Source organism: Oncorhynchus mykiss, chromosome 27 (genome assembly GCF_057628025.1).
Source record: "Oncorhynchus mykiss isolate SJ-2025 chromosome 27, ASM5762802v1, whole genome shotgun sequence".
NCBI lineage: Eukaryota > Metazoa > Chordata > Actinopteri > Salmoniformes > Salmonidae > Oncorhynchus > Oncorhynchus mykiss.
Window position 1 is genome coordinate 21722242 of NC_143048.1, and position 19916 is coordinate 21742157.

Below are 19916 nucleotides of genomic sequence, written 5' to 3' on the forward strand. Positions count from 1 at the left end.
AACACCCACCCACCAACAGTGAAACCCAGGCTACCTAAGTATGATTCTCAACCAGAGACAACTAACGACACCTGCCTCTGATTGAGAACCATACTAGGCTGAACACAAAAACCAACAGAGAAAAACAAACAGACTACCCACCCCAACTCACGCTCTGACCATACTAAATAAAGACAAAACAAAGGAAATAAAGGTCAGAACGTGACAGGCTGTAACCTAACAAAATGCAGAAAAAGTCAAGGGGTCTGAATACATCCTGAAGGCACTGTATATAATGTATTTTTAGTGCCTATTTATTATGACACTTAAATCTGCAATATGTAACTTTTTGGGCGACCTGACCAAATTCACAGAAAAATAGGAGTTATAGCTGTCATTGAAAGCAAGTCTAAGCAAGTCAATGTGCGCTATTTCTATGCTTCAAGTTAAGTTTTGTTTTTGCGTCTTTTACTTTCAGTTTTGTACACCAGCTCAAAACAGCTGAAAATATAATATGTTTGGTTATTGAGAAGACATTTCACAGCGGTTTAGATGGTACAATGATTCTGTAAACCATTGGGTATTCAACTCCTACCCTACAGGTCTGGAGCCTACTGGTTTTCTGTTGTACCTGAATTAATTGCACCCACCTGGTGTCCCAGGCCTAAATCAGTCCTTGATTAGAAGGGCAAATGAAAAATATGCATTGGAACTGGCTTCGAGGTCCAGAGTTGAGTTTAAGGGCTCTACACTATACATTGCTTGTTTTGTCACAAACTGAAATTAGATTAACTATTTGAATTTTAGCAACCAGGAAATGGCGGAGCGATTCGATACTGTGATAAATTGCCTGAATTGATGCGATAATGATAAATAGAATAATACGTTTATAACAATGTGCACCACAATTGTTTAAATATCCTTTAAACTACTACTAGTTTGATGGTTGTAGCCATCAATTGTCCCATTAACAATCACTCTTATTAGCAAACCTATTTCATTTCAAACTTCACATTTCTCTAGTATAAGCTACTCATCGTAATGAACAATATCATCTGAATTCCTGCAATAAGTGATTGATATGGTCGGTGTCAACTTTCGGTTTATCGTCCCAGCTCCATTGCACTGCACAGTACTTTGCCAATAATTTGACAAAGACCCAGTTTGGGGTTGAAACATTGTCCAATTAAACACGTTGGGAGCATTACACCAGTATACAGATTTACTTTTTGTTCTGCGTCAATCATTCCTGGTGCTCTGGCTGTTCTCAAACAGTCTACATCACTGCCCATGTCAGCAATCAGCACAAACAATTGAGGAGGAAGGGAAACCAAACACAACAAAAACAAATGTGTGCTCCAGTGCCCCGTAAAAGCACTGGCTTGGTCAGCGTGGCATCCTACCAGAAGGCGTGTACTTGCTAGCCACTCCAGCTCTCTCCCTCATGCTCTCTTCGTCTCACCCTTTTCCTCCTCCAGATTAGTGCAGTAATCTGTCTTGATACACTGAACCACCCACTTAGAACAGTTAGGATTGCTATGATTTGCTTATTCTGCTATTTTTTTTAAGGAGAGATGTGTAACCACCATATTAAACAATCAAAACTGTCTGGACTAAAACACGCCCAGAATGACAAGTGTCTATTTATTGTCCTAATCCTTCCCAGCCAAATGCTTACTACTCCTCCCATTCACAGATGGTACTATTGTCCTATTTTCCCTTTAGTTCTCCTTGTCTCCTTGACTTTGTTTAGGGTGATTCGTGGATAAGCCTAATTAGAAATATAACAGCATTCCTTTTTAAACTTTAAATAGAACTGGCCAGTTGTTTTGTTCCCTTGCTTTCACAATTCAAAGTAAAGTCACAATAAAAACCACAGCTAACTGACAATCATGTCGTAAGAAAGCAGAGCAATCATCTATCATCCATCTCCCCAACTGTTTGTAAAGAGTAGCCTAGTTGGGTTGTTGACATGTGGACCAATTTCATCAACACAATGACAGTCACAGAAGCCTCAGTCTGCACCCCATGTCACCATCAAAGCCTGTCAGATTATATTCAAACTCAAAGCAGCACGAAGATCCATCCAGCTTTTTCATCACATAAGCCTCACTGTGAGCTGGGAATGAACACAGAAAAGGAGACCAGGTTTGCGCTGGTCAAAAGTAGTGCACTTTTATAGGGAATAGGGTGCCATTTGGGATGCAATGCAGTCTAGAGATGTCTGGTGAGTGGTGAGTTGAAAGTACCTACAGAGCCAAAGAGGGATGTGAATAGACAGCTAGCCTAGCTGGGATAGCCTAGCTGGGATTGCCTAGCTAGGATTGCCTAGCTTGGAGACGTAAACTAGGAAAGTAAAAGTTGGCAGAGCCACAGTTGGGACATGGTGGTCTGAAGTCCCATTAGAGACATAGCTGCTGTATATCTTAAACAAGCGGCTGGGTCGCTCCGAAAGCCAAATCAATTACTCCATGTTAGTGGACAAGGTCTTTTGGCTGCCTCACAGTGCCTGGGTTTGGGTGTCTGACATAATTTGAGACACGTAGGCTTCTGGCTTGTGATCTGGGGCACGGGAGGGAGGATTTAACCCTTGTGCCATTCTTATGATCTACCTCGCTTTTCATCACTGGTGGTCAACGACCAGGCAGAAAGTAGTCCTATAAGTCAGGCTACTTGAAAGGTATTCAGCTGAGAAATTCCTCAGTGGTAGTGATGGGTGGCGAAAATGCTTTTTGTCAAATTCAGCAGTGGTGACAGGACTTGAAGAGCGAATGTCCATCACATGCACAGCATAGCTTGACCATCTGGCTAATTTTGCACTAATTACAACCAAATGTACACTAGAATCCAAAGTTTCACACAAGGCCAGATTTCCTTGTAATTGTGATCCAAGCTCAGAATGTCAGAGAAGGGCAATAGTAAATAGCATGTGAATAGGTATTTCCTAAGTAAGACATTCTGACAGGCCTCATTCACCATGTAGGCCTAGCCTCAAGGATGGATTGTAAAAGTAATGGGTCAGACTAACCTCACAAGTAGTCCTAGGATAAAGCACTTAGTAACCATGCCTCCATGATCAGCCTCAGTCCAATATACTTTTCACCATGATAGTGCAGCAACAGTGAACATGACCATGCAACTCAGTCTGCACCAGGGTTTCCGTTATGAAAATGTGGCGCCGGACATTTGACCGGCAGCATTTTTTATTTACCGGACCCATATGCTGTTACATTCCCCAGCAAGAAAAACAAAAATGTCGATCAAAAACAAGAGAGAACTAACAAAAAGTCACTGGACAACAACCAAAACGAAACAGATGGATTTTAGGAGGGGTTCTGAAAGACACTTGGCATCCACTGAAAGTTGACTAGCAGCAACAACTGGAACCTAAAATATGCCCACAATGAGTGTCCACTAAATTTGCCCAAGAGTCAAAAAAGAAAAACCCACACCAAAAAAGATAGGAAGCAAACCAAAAGGATGGAGCAAAATGAAATTAGGGAAATTAGAAAAAGGAATGTTTTTCTAGAAATCAAATAGGGAGCGCTACTCTTAAATAGCTCCTGGGCCAGCACAGGTGAAACACCTTCCCACTAACGAGATGGCAACCAGCACAGGTGGTACATACTGACTAACGAGTTGACAAAAATATGTGCGCCCTACGTGCTAACAAGCTATATGTGCTAAGGTCCAACCTCAAAACATATATGGAAAAACCAAAACCTGTAACAATGCATTGGGTGTGTAACCTGATTAGGGCATCCACCCATGGTGTTCAGAATGACAGTAATCACATTTAGATTATGGTAATTCATCTTAACAGAACACGCAAGTCGAGGATGCAATGACGTGTGACCTTACAGCACATTTTGAAGATGTTAGAATAACTGTCCACATTTACTTTTCTTCAGCTAACAAGACGAGTAAAGAACAGCAAAATCACTAGCCTATGCATAAGCGGCGCTTCAGTTTTAAGTTTGGGGAAGTACATTTTAACCATAAAAATGCACCTTTATAATAATCACATTTGCAGACTTACTATTCGTAATGTGATGAGTAGATTGGATAGTCATAATTTAGGCTAAATTACAGGGAAGCCTACTCTGCCGACCCTGATCAATAAAAACGACATTGTCCATATAATAGGCCTACGTTAAGGGGAGACAAATAGAATGACATCGATCTAAACTGGAGGAGGAAATGATTGTCCAAAAACAAACTTTTTAAGTGGCACTGACCCAACAATGATAAAGAGTGAATATGCGCAGTGCGCACTCACTGGGGATATGGCCGATGCTCTCCTCTGGTGCCAATAAGATAGGAATAAGGTGCCATTTGGGGGAGAATGAAATTGTACTCTGTACCCTGCTACTCCGACAGCTCTGCTCCCCAGATAGCTCCCTCCACGTGGCAGTCCCTTGTTAAAACATTCCAGTGTAACTACAAAGAGAGAGAGGAACGCTGCAAACAAACAAGCTTTTTGTGTAATGTCCTTGGTGACAGGGACGAGGACACAGTAGCTCCTTGTTTGATTCACATAGCCCCAGTACCTACCTGTGAGCTATAAGATGGCGCCAAAAGGGATGGCTGCCATTGTACGGACTCCTGCTACTCTGTGTGTTTTTTTCGCGTTGTTTGTAACTTTTTTTGTACATAATGTTTCTGCCTCCATCTCCTATGACCGAAAAGAGCTTCTAGGCATCAGCGATTACTCACCTTGGACTGGACAAATATTTTTTCTTTAATGAATCGGAGGTGAAATATTTACAGCTCCTCCCGCACCAGGCTCAAATCCCCGTCATACGCATGAAGAAGAGACACCGACACAGGGTGCACAGATTTGGGTGCTTGATGAGAATTCATTGGTGAGTGGATAATCCGCCTATACCATCCATCCTACTGGCGAACAAGCAATCACTGGAGAATAAACTGGATGAGCTCCGTTCGAGACTATCCTACCAACGGGACATTCAAAACTGTAATATCTTATGTTTCACCAAGTCATGGCTGAACGAGGACATGGATAATATGCAGGTGGCTGGGGGTTTCGTGCATCGGCAAGACAGAACAGCAACCTCCGGTAAGACGAGGGGTGGTGGTCTGTGTCTATTTGTCAACAACAGCTGGTGCGCAATCTATAATATTAACCTCTTGGTGTTCCATTTTTGGAAAAAAAACGTTCCCGTTTTAAACGGGATATTTTGTCAGGAAAAGATGCTAGGATATGCATATAATTGACAGCTTTGGATAGAAAACACTCGTTTCCAAAACTGTAAAGATATTGTCTGTGAGTATAACAGAACTGATGTTGCAGGCGAAAGCCTGAGAAAAATCCAATCCAGAAGTGCCCCAGGTTTTGAAAGCGCTGCGTTCCAATGACTCCCTATTCAGCTGTGAATGTACCATCAACGAGCTTACGCTTTTTACGTATTCCCCAAGGTGTCTACAGCATTGTGACGTAGTTTTACACATTTCTTTCTGAAGAATAGCCGTAGGCAGGCTCATTGCGTAAGTGGTCACATGGGGGCTCCGAGAGAGATTCTCGCATAAAATACAGAGGTAGCCATTACTCCAATCGGTCAGAGTGAAAAACGAATTGTCCCGACTGATATATTACCGAATAGATATTAGAAAACCACCTTGAGGATGGATTCTAAACAACGTTTTCCATGTTTCTGTCGATTATTATGGAGCTAATTTGGAATATTTTTCGGCGTTGTGGTGACCGCAATTTCCGGGCGATTTCTCTGCCAAACGTGAAGAACAAACGGCGCTATTTCGCCTACAAAAATAATCTTTTGGGAAAAAATGAACTTTGGCTGTCTACCTAGGAGTCTCGTGAGTGAAAACATTCAAAGTTCATCAAAGGTAAACGATTTAATTTGATTGCTTTTCTGATTTCCGTGACAAGTTTGCCTGCTGCTAGCAAGGCATAATGCTATGCTAGGCTATGATAAACTTACACAAATGCTTGTCTAGCGTTGGCTGTAAAGCATATTTTGAAAATCTGAGATGACAGGGTGATTAACAAAAGGTTAAGCTGTGTTCCAATATATTTCACTTGTGATTTTCATGAATAGGAATATTTTCTAGGAAGATTTATGTCCGTTGCGTTATGCTAATTAGTGTCAGATGATGATACCGGTCCCGTTCACGGGCTGGGCGTCACTACAGGTTAAGGAAGTCTTAAGGTTTTGCTCACCAGAGTACCTCGTGATAAGCTGTAGACCACACCATTACCAAGAGAGTTTTCATCTATATTTTTAGTAGCTGTCTATTTACCACCACAAACCGATACAGGCACTCAAAGAGCTGTATAAGGCCAAAAGCAAACAAGAGAATACTCACCAAGAAGCGGCACTCCTAGTGGGCGGAGATTTTAATGCAGGAAAACTTAAATCCGTTGTACCTCATTTCTATCAGCATGTCACTCTTGCAACCAAAGCAAAAACATTTTTGACCACCTTCACTCCACACAAAGCTTTCCTTCACCCTCCATTTGGCAAATCTGACCATAATTCTATCCTCCTGATTCCTGCTTACAAGCAAAAACAAGAAGTACCAGTGACTCGCTCAATATGGAAGTGGTCTGATGATGCGGATGCTAAGCTACAGATCTGTTTTGCTAGCACAGACTGGAATATGTTTTGGGATTCATCCAATGGCATTGAGGAGTATACCACATAGTCACCGGCTTCATCAATAAGTGTATCGATGGCTTTGTCTCCATAGTGACCATATGTACATATCCCAACCAGAAGCCAATGATTACATGCAACATCTGCACTGAGCTAAAGATTAGAGCTGCCGCTTTCAAGGAGCAGGACACTAATCTGGATGCTTATAAGAAATCCCACTATGCCCTCCGACGAACCCTTAAACAGGCGAAGTGTCAATACGGGGCTACGATTGAATCCTACTGCACTGGCTCTGACGACTATGTGATCACGTTCTCCGTAGCCGATGTGAGTAAGACCTATAAACAGGTCAACATTCACAAGGCCGCAGGGCCAGACGGATTACCAGGGTGCGTACTCCAACTGGCAAGTCCAACTGGCAAGTGGCTTCAGACATTTTCAACCTCTCCCTGACCGAGTCTGTAATACTTACATGTTTCAAGCAGACCACCATAGTCTCTGTGCCCAAGAACGCCAAGGTAACCTGCCTAAATGATTATCGCCCTCTAGCACCCAAGTCTGTAGCCATGAAGTGCTTTAAAAGGCTGGTCATGGACTGAGGCTGATCATGGAGGCACTGTTACTAAGTGCTTTATCCTAGGACTACTTGTGAGCTTAGTCTGACCCATTACTTTTACAGAAACCCTAGACCCACTACAATTTGCATACCACCCCAACAGAACCACAGATGACGCAATCTCCATTGCACTCCATACTACCATTTCCCATCTGGACAAAAGGAACACCTATGTGAGAATGCTGTTTATTGACTGCAGCTCAGAAATCAACACCATAGTGCCCACAAAGATCATTGCTAAGCCAGTACATCACTGGGGCCAAGCTTCCTGCCATCCAGGACCTCTATACCAGGCAATGTCAGTGGAAGGCCCTAAAAATTGTCAAAGACTCCAGCCATCCTAGTCATAAACTGTTCTCTTTGCTACCACACGGCAAGTGGTACCAGAGCACCAAGTCTAGATCCAAAAGGCTCCTTAACAGCTTCTAACCCCAAGCCATTAGACTGCTAAACAGTTCATCTAATGGGTACCGAGACTATTTGCATTGACCCCCTTTTTTACAATGCTGTTATTCACTGTTTATTATCTATACATAGACACTTTACCCCTACCTACATCTACATATTACCTCAATTTACCTCGACTAACCTTTATGCCTGCAGATTGACTCGGTACCAGTACCTCCTGTATATAGCCTCGTTATTGTTATTTTATTGTATTACTTATTTAGATTTTTCTTATTTTAGTACATTTCATGAATATTTTAGAAAATATTTTCTCACTTTGTTTTTTCAATTCTGCATTGTTGGTAAAGGGCTTGTAGTTATGCAATTCACAGTAAGGTTGTTGTATTTGGCGCATGTGACAAATAACATTTTATTTGATTTGTTTTAGCTAGGACTATAGGGGAGATGAGTATGATTCAAATTGTCATTTATTCGCTTAACTGTCACTCTAGGTGTCATGTACTGTCATGTTGTCTTGTCTCTGTCCTTTCCCTTCACCCTGTCTCCCTCTGCTGGTCGTGTTAGGTTACCTTTTCTCCCCCGCTTTCCCCCAGCTGTCCCTTGTCTCCTCTAACTACCCATTCACCCCGTTCCCCACCTGTTCCCTTTTTTCCCTCTGATTAGGTCCCTATATCTCTCTCTGTTTCTGCTCCTGTCCTTGTCGGATTCTTGTTTGTTTGTGTCATTCATGCCTGAACCAGACTGTCGTCATGTTTGCTGTAACCTTGTCCTGTCCTGTCGGAATCTGCCGGTCCATCTGAGCCTACCTATGTTTGGTAATTAAAGAAGCTCTGTTTAAGTTGATTCGCTTTTGGGTCCTCATTCACGCACCGTAACAGAAGAATCCGACCAAGAATGGACCCAGCGACTTCGGATCCTCTCCACTCAGCCGTCGAGATCCAGGGAGCGATGCTAGGCAGACACAAGCAGGAATTGTCTGCTGCTCGACATGCCGTTGAGACCCTGGCCACCCAAGTCTCCAACCTCACAGAACAGGTTCACCATCTCCGCCTCGATCCACCGGCCACTTCCAGGGCTTTCGAATCTCCGGAGCCCAGAATCAATAACCCGCCGTGTTACTCTGGGGAGCCCACTGAATGCCGCTCGTTCCTCACCCAGTGTGATATTGTGTTTTCTCTCCAGCCCAACACTTACTCCAGGAGCACTGCTCGTGTCGCCTACGTCATATCTCTCCTTATTGGACGGGCTCGTGAGTGGGGCACGGCAATCTGGGAGGCAAGGGCTGAGTGTACTAACCAGTATCAAGACTTTAAGGAGGAGATGATACGGGTTTTTGATCGATCTGTTTTTGGGGAGGAGGCTTCCAGGGCCCTGTCTTCCCTATGTCAAGGCAATCGATCCATAACAGACTACTCTATTGAGTTTCGCACTCTTGCTGTCTCCAGTGGCTGGAACGAGCCGGCCTTGCTCGCTCGTCTTCTGGAGGGTTTCCGCGCAGAGGTAAAGGATGAGATTCTCTCCCGGGAGGTTCCTTCCAGCGTGGATTCCTTGATTGAACTCGCTATTCGCATTGAGCGACGGGTTGATCTTCGTCACCGAGCTCGTGGAAAGGAGCTCGCGCTCTCCGTCGCCTCCCTCTCCGCATCACTACCATCTTCCTCTGCCGGCTCGGGTGCTGAGCCCATGCAGCTGGGAGGTATCCGCATCTCGACTGAGGAGAGGGAACGGAGAATCACCAACCGCCTCTGTCTCTATTGCGGTTCCGCTGGTCATTTTGTCACTTCATGTCCAGTAAAAGGCCAGAGCTCGTCAGTAAGCGGAGGGCTACTGGTGAGCGCTACTACTCCTGTCTCTCCTTCAAGATCCTGCACTACCTTGTCGGTCCATCTACGCTGGACCGGTTCGTCAGCTTCCTGCAGTGCCTTAATAGACTCTGGGGCGGAGGGCTGTTTTATGGACGAGACCTGGGCTCGGGAACATGACATTCCTCTCAGACAGTTAAAGGAGCCCACGGCCTTGTTCGCCCTGGATGGTAGTCCTCTCCCCAGGATTCAGCGTGAGACGCTACCTTTAACCCTCACTGTTTCTGGTAATCATAGTGAAACCATTTCTTTTTTAATTTTTCGTTCACCTTTTACACCTGTTGTTTTGGGCCATCCCTGGCTAGTTTGTCATAATCCTTCCATTAATTGGTCTAGTAATTCTATCCTCTCCTGGAACGTCTCTTGTCATGTGAAATGTTTAATGTCTGCTATCCCTCCTGTTTCCTCTGTCTCTTCTTCACAGGAGGAGCCTGGTGATTTGACAGGGGTGCCGGAGGAATATCACGATCTGCGCACGGTGTTCAGTCGGTCCAGGGCCACCTCTCTTCCTCCACACCGGTCGTATGATTGTAGTATTGATCTCCTTCCGGGAACCACCCCCCCCCGGGGTAGACTATACTCTCTGTCGGCTCCCGAACGTAAGGCTCTCGAAGATTATTTGTCTGTAGCTCTTGACGCCGGTACCATAGTCCCCTCCTCCTCTCCCGCCGGAGCGGGGTTTTTTTTTGTCAAGAAGAAGGACGGGTCTCTGCGCCCCTGCATAGATTATCGAGGGCTGAATGACATAACAGTGAAGAATCGTTATCCGCTTCCTCTTATGTCTTCAGCCTTCGAGATCCTGCAGGGAGCCAGGTTTTTCACTAAGTTGGACCTTCGTAACGCTTACCATCTCGTGCGCATCAGGGAGGGGGACGAGTGGAAGACGGCGTTTAACACTCCTTTAGGGCACTTTGAATACCGGGTTCTTCCTTTCGGCCTCGCTAACGCTCCAGCTGTCTTTCAGGCATTAGTCAATGATGTCCTGAGAGACATGCTGAACATCTTTGTTTTCGTTTACCTTGACGATATCCTGATTTTTTCACCGTCACTCCAGATTCATGTTCAGCACGTTCGACGTGTCCTCCAGCGCCTTTTAGAGAATTGTCTTTTTGTGAAGGCTGAGAAGTGCACTTTTCATGCCTCCTCCGTCACATTTCTCGGTTCTGTTATTTCCGCTGAAGGCATTAAGATGGATCCCGCTAAGGTCCAAGCTGTCATTGATTGGCCCGTCCCTAAGTCACGCGTCGAGCTGCAGCGCTTTCTCGGCTTCGCGAACTTCTATCGTCGTTTCATCCGTAATTTCGGTCAGGTGGCAGCTCCTCTCACAGCCCTTACTTCTGTCAAGACGTGCTTTAAGTGGTCCGTTTCCGCCCAGGGAGCTTTTGATCTCCTCAAGAATCGTTTTACATCCGCTCCTATCCTTGTTACACCTGACGTCTCTAGACAGTTCGTTGTCGAGGTTGACGCGTCAGAGGTGGGAGTGGGAGCCATCCTTTCTCAGCGCTCCCTCTCTGACGACAAGGTCCACCCATGCGCGTATTTTTCTCATCGCCTGTCGCCGTCGGAACGTAACTATGATGTGGGTAACCGCGAACTGCTCGCCATCCGGTTAGCCCTAGGCGAATGGCGACAGTGGTTGGAGGGGGCGACCGTTCCTTTTGTCGTTTGGACTGACCATAGGAACCTTGAGTACATCCGTTCTGCCAAACGACTTAATGCGCGTCAGGCGCGTTGGGCGCTGTTTTTCGCTCGTTTCGAGTTCGTGATTTCTTATCGTCCGGGCTCTAAGAACACCAAGCCTGATGCTTTGTCTCGTCTCTTCAGTTCTTCAGTAGCCTCCACTGACCCCGAGGGGATTCTCCCTGAGGGGCGTGTTGTCGGGTTGACTGTCTGGGGAATTGAGAGGCAGGTAAAGCAAGCACTCACTCAAACTCCGTCGCCGCGCGCTTGTCCTAGGAACCTTCTTTTCGTTCCCGTTCCTACTCGTCTGGCCGTTCTTCAGTGGGCTCACTCTGCCAAGTTAGCCGGCCACCCTGGCGTTCGGGGTACGCTTGCTTCCATTCGCCAGCGTTTCTGGTGGCCCACCCGGGAGCATGACACGCGTCGTTTCGTGGCTGCTTGTTCGGTCTGCGCGCAGACTAAGTCCGGTAACTCTCCTCCTGCCGGCCGTCTCAGGCCGCTTCCTATTCCCTCTCGACCGTGGTCTCACATCGCCTTAGATTTTGTCACCGGACTGCCTTCGTCAGCGGGGAAGACTGTTATTCTTACGGTTGTCGATAGGTTCTCTAAGGCGGCTCATTTCATTCCCCTTGCTAAGCTTCCTTCTGCTAAAGAGACGGCACAAATCATCATCGAGAATGTTTTCAGAATTCATGGCCTTCCGTCAGACGTCGTTTCGGACAGAGGTCCGCAATTCACGTCTCAATTTTGGAGGGAGTTTTGCCGTTTGATTGGGGCTTCCGTCAGTCTCTCTTCCGGCTTTCACCCCCAGTCTAACGGTCAAGCAGAACGGGCCAATCAGACTATTGGTCGCATCTTACGCAGTCTTTCTTTTCGCAACCCTGCGTCTTGGTCAGAACAGCTCCCCTGGGCAGAATACGCCCACAACTCGCTTCCTTCGTCTGCGACCGGGCTATCTCCTTTTCAGAGTAGCCTCGGGTACCAGCCTCCGTTGTTCTCATCTCAGTTCGCCGAGTCCAGCGTCCCCTCCGCTCAGGCTTTTGTCCAACGTTGCGAGCGCACCTGGAAGAGGGTCAGGTCTGCACTTTGCCGTTATAGGGCGCAGACTGTGAGAGCTGCTAATAAGCGTAGAACTAAGAGCCCTAGGTATTGTCGCGGTCAGAGAGTTTGGCTCTCCACTCAGAACCTTCCCCTTAAGACGGCTTCTCGCAAGTTGACCCCGCGGTTCATTGGTCCATTCCGTATCTCTCAGGTCATTAATCCTGTCGCAGTGCGACTTCTTCTTCCGCGATATCTTCGTCGCGTCCACCCGGTCTTCCATGTCTCCTGTGTTAAGCCCGTTCTTCGCGCCCCCGCTCGTCTTCCCCCCCCCCCCCCCCATCCTTGTCGAGGGCGCACCTATCTACAGGGTCCGTAAGATCTTGGACATGCGTCCTCGGGGCCGTGGTCATCAGTACCTAGTTGACTGGGAGGGGTACGGTCCTGAGGAGAGGAGTTGGGTTCCCTCTCGGGACGTGCTGGACCGTGCGCTGATTGATGATTTCCTCCGTTGCCGCCAGGTTTCCTCCTCGAGTGCGCCAGGAGGCGCTCGGTGAGTGGGGGGGTACTGTCATGTACTGTCATGTTGTCTTGTCTCTGTCCTTTCCCTTCACCCTGTCTCCCTCTGCTGGTCGTGTTAGGTTACCTTTTCTCCCCCGCTTTCCCCCAGCTGTCCCTTGTCTCCTCTAACTACCCATTCACCCCGTTCCCCACCTGTTCCCTTTTTTCCCTCTGATTAGGTCCCTATATCTCTCTCTGTTTCTGCTCCTGTCCTTGTCGGATTCTTGTTTGTTTGTGTCATTCATGCCTGAACCAGACTGTCGTCATGTTTGCTGTAACCTTGTCCTGTCCTGTCGGAATCTGCCGGTCCATCTGAGCCTACCTATGTTTGGTAATTAAAGAAGCTCTGTTTAAGTTGATTCGCTTTTGGGTCCTCATTCACGCACCGTAACACTAGGAGCTGATTACTTGCGAAAATCAGGAAGAAGCTAGCTTACTTTTTGTTGATTGAACTTTGATGGTCTCCCAGCTGATGTGCTTATGATGTTTGAAAAGTGTAGCTTTTTATCCCAGAATAAAAGTATTTTTACTTTTGGCATTTAGGCTAGCCTTTGTCATAAGTGTGAGGGTTATTAGCATGTGGAAATCAAAAAAAGCACTATCTCCTTAAATCACATACATCAACAGATCATGTCTGCAGGAGGTACCAAGGTATACGTGACAGAGTTAACTGCATGTGTGTGGGTTCATTACAACTGGCAGTTGAGTGAGTGAAAGGTAGAGTGAGTGGTGAAAAAGGAGCCGCACTAGTTTCCCATAACACATGAGCTCCTTTCCTAGAGGGACGACTCTGCTGACTGTGCACATCCTGCCTACCCTGCTCCACTCTTTAATACCTCACTGTTATACCACAATGCCCCATTTGCATCAGGTGCGTGCTGTGATCTGCTCTCCAGGTGGAAAAACTAAATTCCTGACAGCGGTAGGCAAAATAGTTTTTAAAGGTTGCCTCTATTCATTCACAGTATGGTCATTAACTGTGACGAATATCTGGAAGCCATTTATGCCACCCACTTATAGCTATGGAAGACTCAAAGAAGAAATGGCAACACGTAGATTGCCCGTGTGCCATCATGTTGCCTAGTTACTTTGCATGAAACTACAGGTAAATAAGACCTACATGAAATAGCCTAATGGTTGAATTGTAAGTTAAAAACTTAGCCTCGTTACTGTGTAAATAGCCTAATGCACACCACAAAATGAAGATGTAGGTCAACTAGTTTAATGGAATCTTTACAACTTTATAGTGATTGAAGCATTCAGATTGATTTCGATCATTCCAGAACAACAGTGTTTCGAATCAGAACAGTATAGCCTACTTCCTAAAACTATATTAAACAGCAGCATGTTATGAAATAAATTAATCAAACATCATGTCACTGAAACGGATACCGATTCCTTTCTAAAAGGAAAATAGAGCTCTGGAAGAAGTGCTGTGTCACAGCCTAACAGGCAGCAACATTGCTTACCGGTAGAGCCATGTTCACGAGCGGACGTCCCATGATGCCAGGGCTGGAGGTCACTCTGTTACATTCGCTAATGGACTACTACTCTAGTACTTGCCAGGGTGCTGCTGTACAGCCTGCATGGCTACGACTGTGTCCCAAATGGTGCCCATAGGGCTGGTCTAAAGTAGTGCACTATAGGGAATAGGGTGCCATTTGGGAAGTATGGCTACCTCTGTTCTGACAGTCTGTCAGGGGTGGAGGGTGGGAGCTCAGTAGCCTCAGTGGCCACAGCCAGCCTGCTCCCCACACAGCCAGCCTGCTCCCCACACAGTCAGCCTGCTCCCCACACAGCCAGCCTGCTCCCCACACAGCCAGCCTACTCCACACACAGCCAGCCTACTCCACACAGCCAGCCTGCTCCACACAGCCAGCCTGCTCTCCAAACAGCAAGCCGTCAGCCGCCACTTCCCACAATAAAGTACAACAGTCATCTGCTGATGGGCCTTACTTCAAAAGAGCCTTTTAATGTGACTGGGTGATTTCAGACCGAATTTGCTACTGCCTCACAAGTGAGATTAAGAGAGGATCAGATGGGATACAACAGCTGCTCATCATAGATGTGCATCCCAAACACACCTTCTTTTGAAGCCTAGCTAAGCTTACCAATAGCAATTATAATGTCTTGCTTTTCCAAAATATAGCATGGCCAGAGTTGATGTGTCGTGTGCAGACTTATTGAAATTGTTTCAAAATAGTTTGGGTGGCTCTGAAGACTTTGTCCAATAAGAGGAAGAAAAATAATGGTCATTTATTAGTAACATAGAGACTAATACAGAACATCAGTAATGGTGCCTTTTTGTAGGCACTAACGGAGGCTAACTCTGCCATGGCTCGTTGGCCAAAGCCTATGGGGAAATTAATGGGGTTGTTGTGGGGTTTTTGGTAAAAAAATTAAAATAAGGTATTCGGTAACACACGCTTAGGATATCTTATACAGTACTTGTTGTTCTATGAAATAATCTTCATCAGCTAACATCACTGTGAATTTTGAAGCATTTACGTAATCAAAACAAGCACATAAATCCACATAAAGGCTTCATAATTAATAAAGGTCATGTTACCTGACTGATATTATCACATAGAACAAAAACGTATAAGATCTCCTAAGCCTGTGTTAACCTCGGACCTTATTTTAATTTATCCCAGAACCTCATTCTTTCCCCATTAATGGCCAACGAACCAGAGCTAGAAAATGCTAACTCATTTCTGTTTTTTAGGACTACAAACTGGCGAGCTCGATAGTGTGATGTCCTCCAACTTCAAAGTCACAACAAGCTAAAAGCCAAACTGATGCTGTAGTATGGTACATTAGACCTGTTCTTTTTTTCAAATCTATTTTCATCTTGAGCCTGTAATTTAGGTGGCTCCATTACTACATTATTTATTTATATTGTGAAGGAACCACACAGCCCTGAAAAAAAGAAATCACCAAACTATGGTCTTCAATTACAGACCTCACAGTTTGGTGGAACCACGCCTGTGACTGTCCCCTCCCCTCCTCAGTCGACATCAGTCTTTCTACACTGGGTGCACTGAAAATGACACATTCAGGGAATTTCGCCTACCCTCCATCTCAATCAAATCTGCCCTTCTTAAAATCCCCCACAGTCCATAGAAGAATCCCTAGCACATTGTCCAACACTAGTCTACACACTATATCATGTTTTACAACAAAAATATAGCTCCTAAGCATCTACTGTCTGACCGGCAAGATTTATGAACCCCATAAATAATGTGGTCGTAAAGAGAGTGAGAAAGATGGCATACATGCAGGTGTGTGTGTGTGTGTGTGTGTGTGTGTGTGTGTGTGTGTGTGTGTGTGTGGGGAAGGGGAGTTATTTCCAATCTCGGCTATAACGGGGTCATATCAGATTTCTTCAGACTACAACAACAATAATACAGATCAGTGATTTACTGTTATTTGCTCTGGTTAATGATCTGCCCTGGTTCATCTTTTACTATAATAAAATAGTACAGTATGTGTTGTGTCCTGCTATGAGTATGGGGTATAGTATAGGTTCTGTCCCAAATTACACCCTATTCCCTATATTGTGCATTATCTTTGATCAGAGCTCTATGGGCGCTGGTCAACGAAGTGCACTATAAATGGAATAGTGTGCAATCTGGGACATATCCATAGAGTGGGGTATAGTATGCCTCCCTCCCCAGCTGCTCTGTTTGTGACAGCGAGACTGGAAGGTGCTCTGGAATGGAGCCCAACTGCAGGTCAATACTTCCAGACTCTGCGGCTGCAGTGCTTTTCCTCGTTCCTCTCTCAGTCACTGAAATGTCTTCATTTCTCCTGCCACTACACACACCCAGCCTTAAGGGGCTCCTCTTCTCTCCCCTGCTTGCCTCTCCTCTGCCTTACACGTTCTGTTCTATTCCATTTATTTACACATTTTTCAAACTTTGCAACCTTTGTTGTGGAACTACCTCATTTTCCTCAAGCATCTGCATATGCACTGACAGGTGGCATGGGACTTAAGAAATGAAAGTCTGTATTATTAGGAGATGAATGTGAGGTTAAATCGATAAAAGTCATATAGGATTTCATGATTCCAATAATTTGCTAAATCACTGTCAACCTCGATATCAATGAAACATGATACCGTGGCTAAATCTTCAGTGGGAAATATCCCTCTCTCTCTCTCTCAGACATTTTTCTTAAAACTTTGTTGCTATTCAAATCACTGCTTGGTCTGTCATTCCACTCATGAAAGAATAGAAACATCAAAACCCATTAAAGCCCACAACAAAATAAATGGTCTGACACCTAGTAAGTTTTTAGCACACTATATAAGATAGTTTCCCTTTGTTGTAGCAAGCTAAGAAACGTTAGTTACGGTCAAAGCCACATAATAGATCTCAAGCAACATTTATGTAGTTTCAATGGCACATCTCGATTCGAAAGATGCCGGGGAAAAAGTGAACTTCATTGCATTTGTTAGAAATAATGTACCTAATGGAAAGAATACTAGAACGTTAACTAGCCTTAGTTTCATACTCTATCTGAGGGAATATTAGCTATTTTACCAGAGACAATTCAGGCCAAAAACCTATTCGTCCCAACAAAACCGCTAACTCGCGAGTATGCACAGCACAGCACCGCACTCAGGTCGCTCCCATTCTATGGACCATAGAATTAGCATTCCCGTTAGCATAGCCAGCTACTTTACCACGTACAGTAGCTACAGTACAACTTCAATATCCAGAATTCTAAAATACATTCGTAAATAGATAAATTAAATTAAACTGATAACTTACAGGTAAACCCATAAATGAGAAGCAAAACTGTAGAAGCTTCAAGTCCATTGAGCGGCAGACTCTTGTGATAATCGAGTAGCAATCTTTTCGCCATGATCTCCCCGTGTACTTTCTCTCGGCCTCGCTCCGCTTCTACGTCTGTTCTACCGCAGATTGCTTGCTTGCTTCTCTAGCAACTCCTCTCTATAGCGAATGCCCGGGCAGATGAGCTGTACCACTTTTGGGACTGACAGGGGCTCTCACACACCTTTATCAGTAAACGAATTCCTTTTTTTATGCAACTTGTAAATACATGCATTAATTGTACAGTGTATAGCTAAGTAGTTAATGTGTCAAGACTTTATAGGGCCTTATTAGACTTAAACCCCCTATTATCGACTAATGAGTACATTAAATTGAAATGGTGCACTGCAAATTATGTTATATCAGTTTTCCATTCAGGAATATCCCTAATATTATTTCACAATTAGGCATATTTCTGTGGTGATACATTCCTAGGGCATTTAATTTCTATCAGTTGTGTAATGGAGTCGATCCTATGTCAGTGATCACTTTGAGAATGATTCCTTGTCTGACAGACATGAATAGAGGTCAAGACCTGAGTCAATATCCTTTAAAAAGTGTTAATTAAGTCTAAACACCGGTGTTGGGATGGTTTACAGCCCCTTTGAAGAATAAACAGCAGGTTTGGACTTAACGTTCCATCCAACCAAATAACATAGCACCTCTGCCAGGTTACCACAACATTAACACAAAAGTCTCCATTTGAATGGGGTCTGATGATCTTCAAATCAATGAGAATGATGGTTATATGACATATACCCCACTTGTCCTGAAAATTAATGTTGAGCTACCACCCACCTTTACTACCTCCATATTTCAGGAGGTGTTGCTGCAAATGTTTCTGTGGCATTTCCTTGTCTGTTTTCCTGTGTGCATTCCTGTGTTGTTAAAAGACCAATACCTAGAAAGTGGAAAATCCAAATGTTTGTCAGTGAACACCAGTTGTTTGGCTAATAAAGAACAAGCAAACCCTAATGATTCCTAGTCATATAAGAAAAATAGTTTGGATACTTATATTGAGAGAACAACATCAGCAAGTCATTGCTTCTTAGCTGTGGGCTACAGTTATAAACAATTACATAATTATTTCAGACCGACATACACCCAGACAGCTGTAACTGAAACACATCTGTTCTCTTAGATTTTCTCTTAAGATATGATATTTAAACAGATAAACAAACAGAAAACACAGAACTTTCCAATATGTGTGTCATGAAATAGGTGACTTCATTCCTTTCTTATTTACCTTTCTATTTCAGTGTGGAGGAACGTCCTCGTTAATTCCCTCAGGGAGACAGACTCTAACCCTGCAGGTTCCCCTCATCTACTGCAATATTTAACCCAGTCCCACAGCATCTCTCCACCATAGTGCCACCACAACCCATCCAAGCTGTGATTAAAGCCTGACCCACACTGTGTCTGTGTCTTGAATGGCAACCTATTCCCGATACAGTGCACTACTTTTGACCAGAGCCCTATAGGCCCTGGTCAAAAGTAATGCACTATGTAGGGGACGCAGCTTGTGTGTCTCTCCCCTCTATGCACCCTTGGCTGTGTTATTAATATCTTCAAAGAGTGATACATCCCCAGGTGAAAGTGGTGCCATTTACCCTAATCAATCACCTCGCCAGACCACTTCAGAAATGAATTGTATCTTGTGTTAATGTTTCTCAGTGCAATGGAAATACTTAAAAAATAAGCTTGTTGATGGGATTATTAATCAAATAATTTATTTCTGTTTCATTTTATACTAAGGCTATAGGATCTGGTAGTGGTTTAGCACAGATCTGGTCAGAATATGGGACCATTGGTAGCATAGTACTTACCATAATAATAAGGAATTCCTGTGCTAGAATCAAAGGTTTATTGAGCCTTTATGGTGTGTGACCTTGGTAACAGTGGTGACTCACTGAGAGACCTTTAGAACCCTCTAAACATTTAGTCTGATTGTGTTATTACAATTCCTCCCTGGCAGACAGGGCTGTATTGGCACCACCTCCCCCTGTGACCAGTAGGTGCACATCCACAGGCTGTTGTCTGGGGCATTTGGTTTTACAGTCTGTGAAAACAGCCTTTGTTAAACTTGACATTCCTCCCCAGTCAGTCACACTAGAGACTGCTAGAGAGCCAGCCCCACGTTGTCCCTTCTCCTGCCAAGGTTTGGCCATCTAAGAGCAGCCTGGGGAGGATGGAGGTCATCCCAGTGCTGACGTGACACAATCCTGTTTACAGCTTGAGTGGGGCCTCCCCTATAATGAACTCTCTCTGCGGCTTAACTTGACCTTAGGGGACGTGA

General features: G+C 44.8%; 1 protein-coding gene across 5 annotated transcripts in view; it reads right to left on the reverse strand.

The window, feature by feature from the left end:
* The window catches only part of si:ch211-149e23.4 (nectin-3-like protein), a 107985-nt gene extending 90230 nt beyond the window's left edge, over positions 1-17755 (reverse strand). For 4 of the 5 annotated variants that reach the window (XM_090223574.1, XM_021587951.3, XM_021587952.3 and 1 more), the window contains exon 1: positions 17558-17743. In XM_090223574.1, coding sequence (XP_090079700.1) covers positions 17558-17651 — 94 coding nt within the window. In that variant the 5' untranslated portion in view covers positions 17652-17743. Of the gene's footprint in view, positions 1-17557 lie in introns of all 5 variants that reach the window. The other variant, XM_090223579.1, reaches the window with a different exon arrangement.
* Between the last annotated feature and the right edge of the window lie 2161 nt (positions 17756-19916).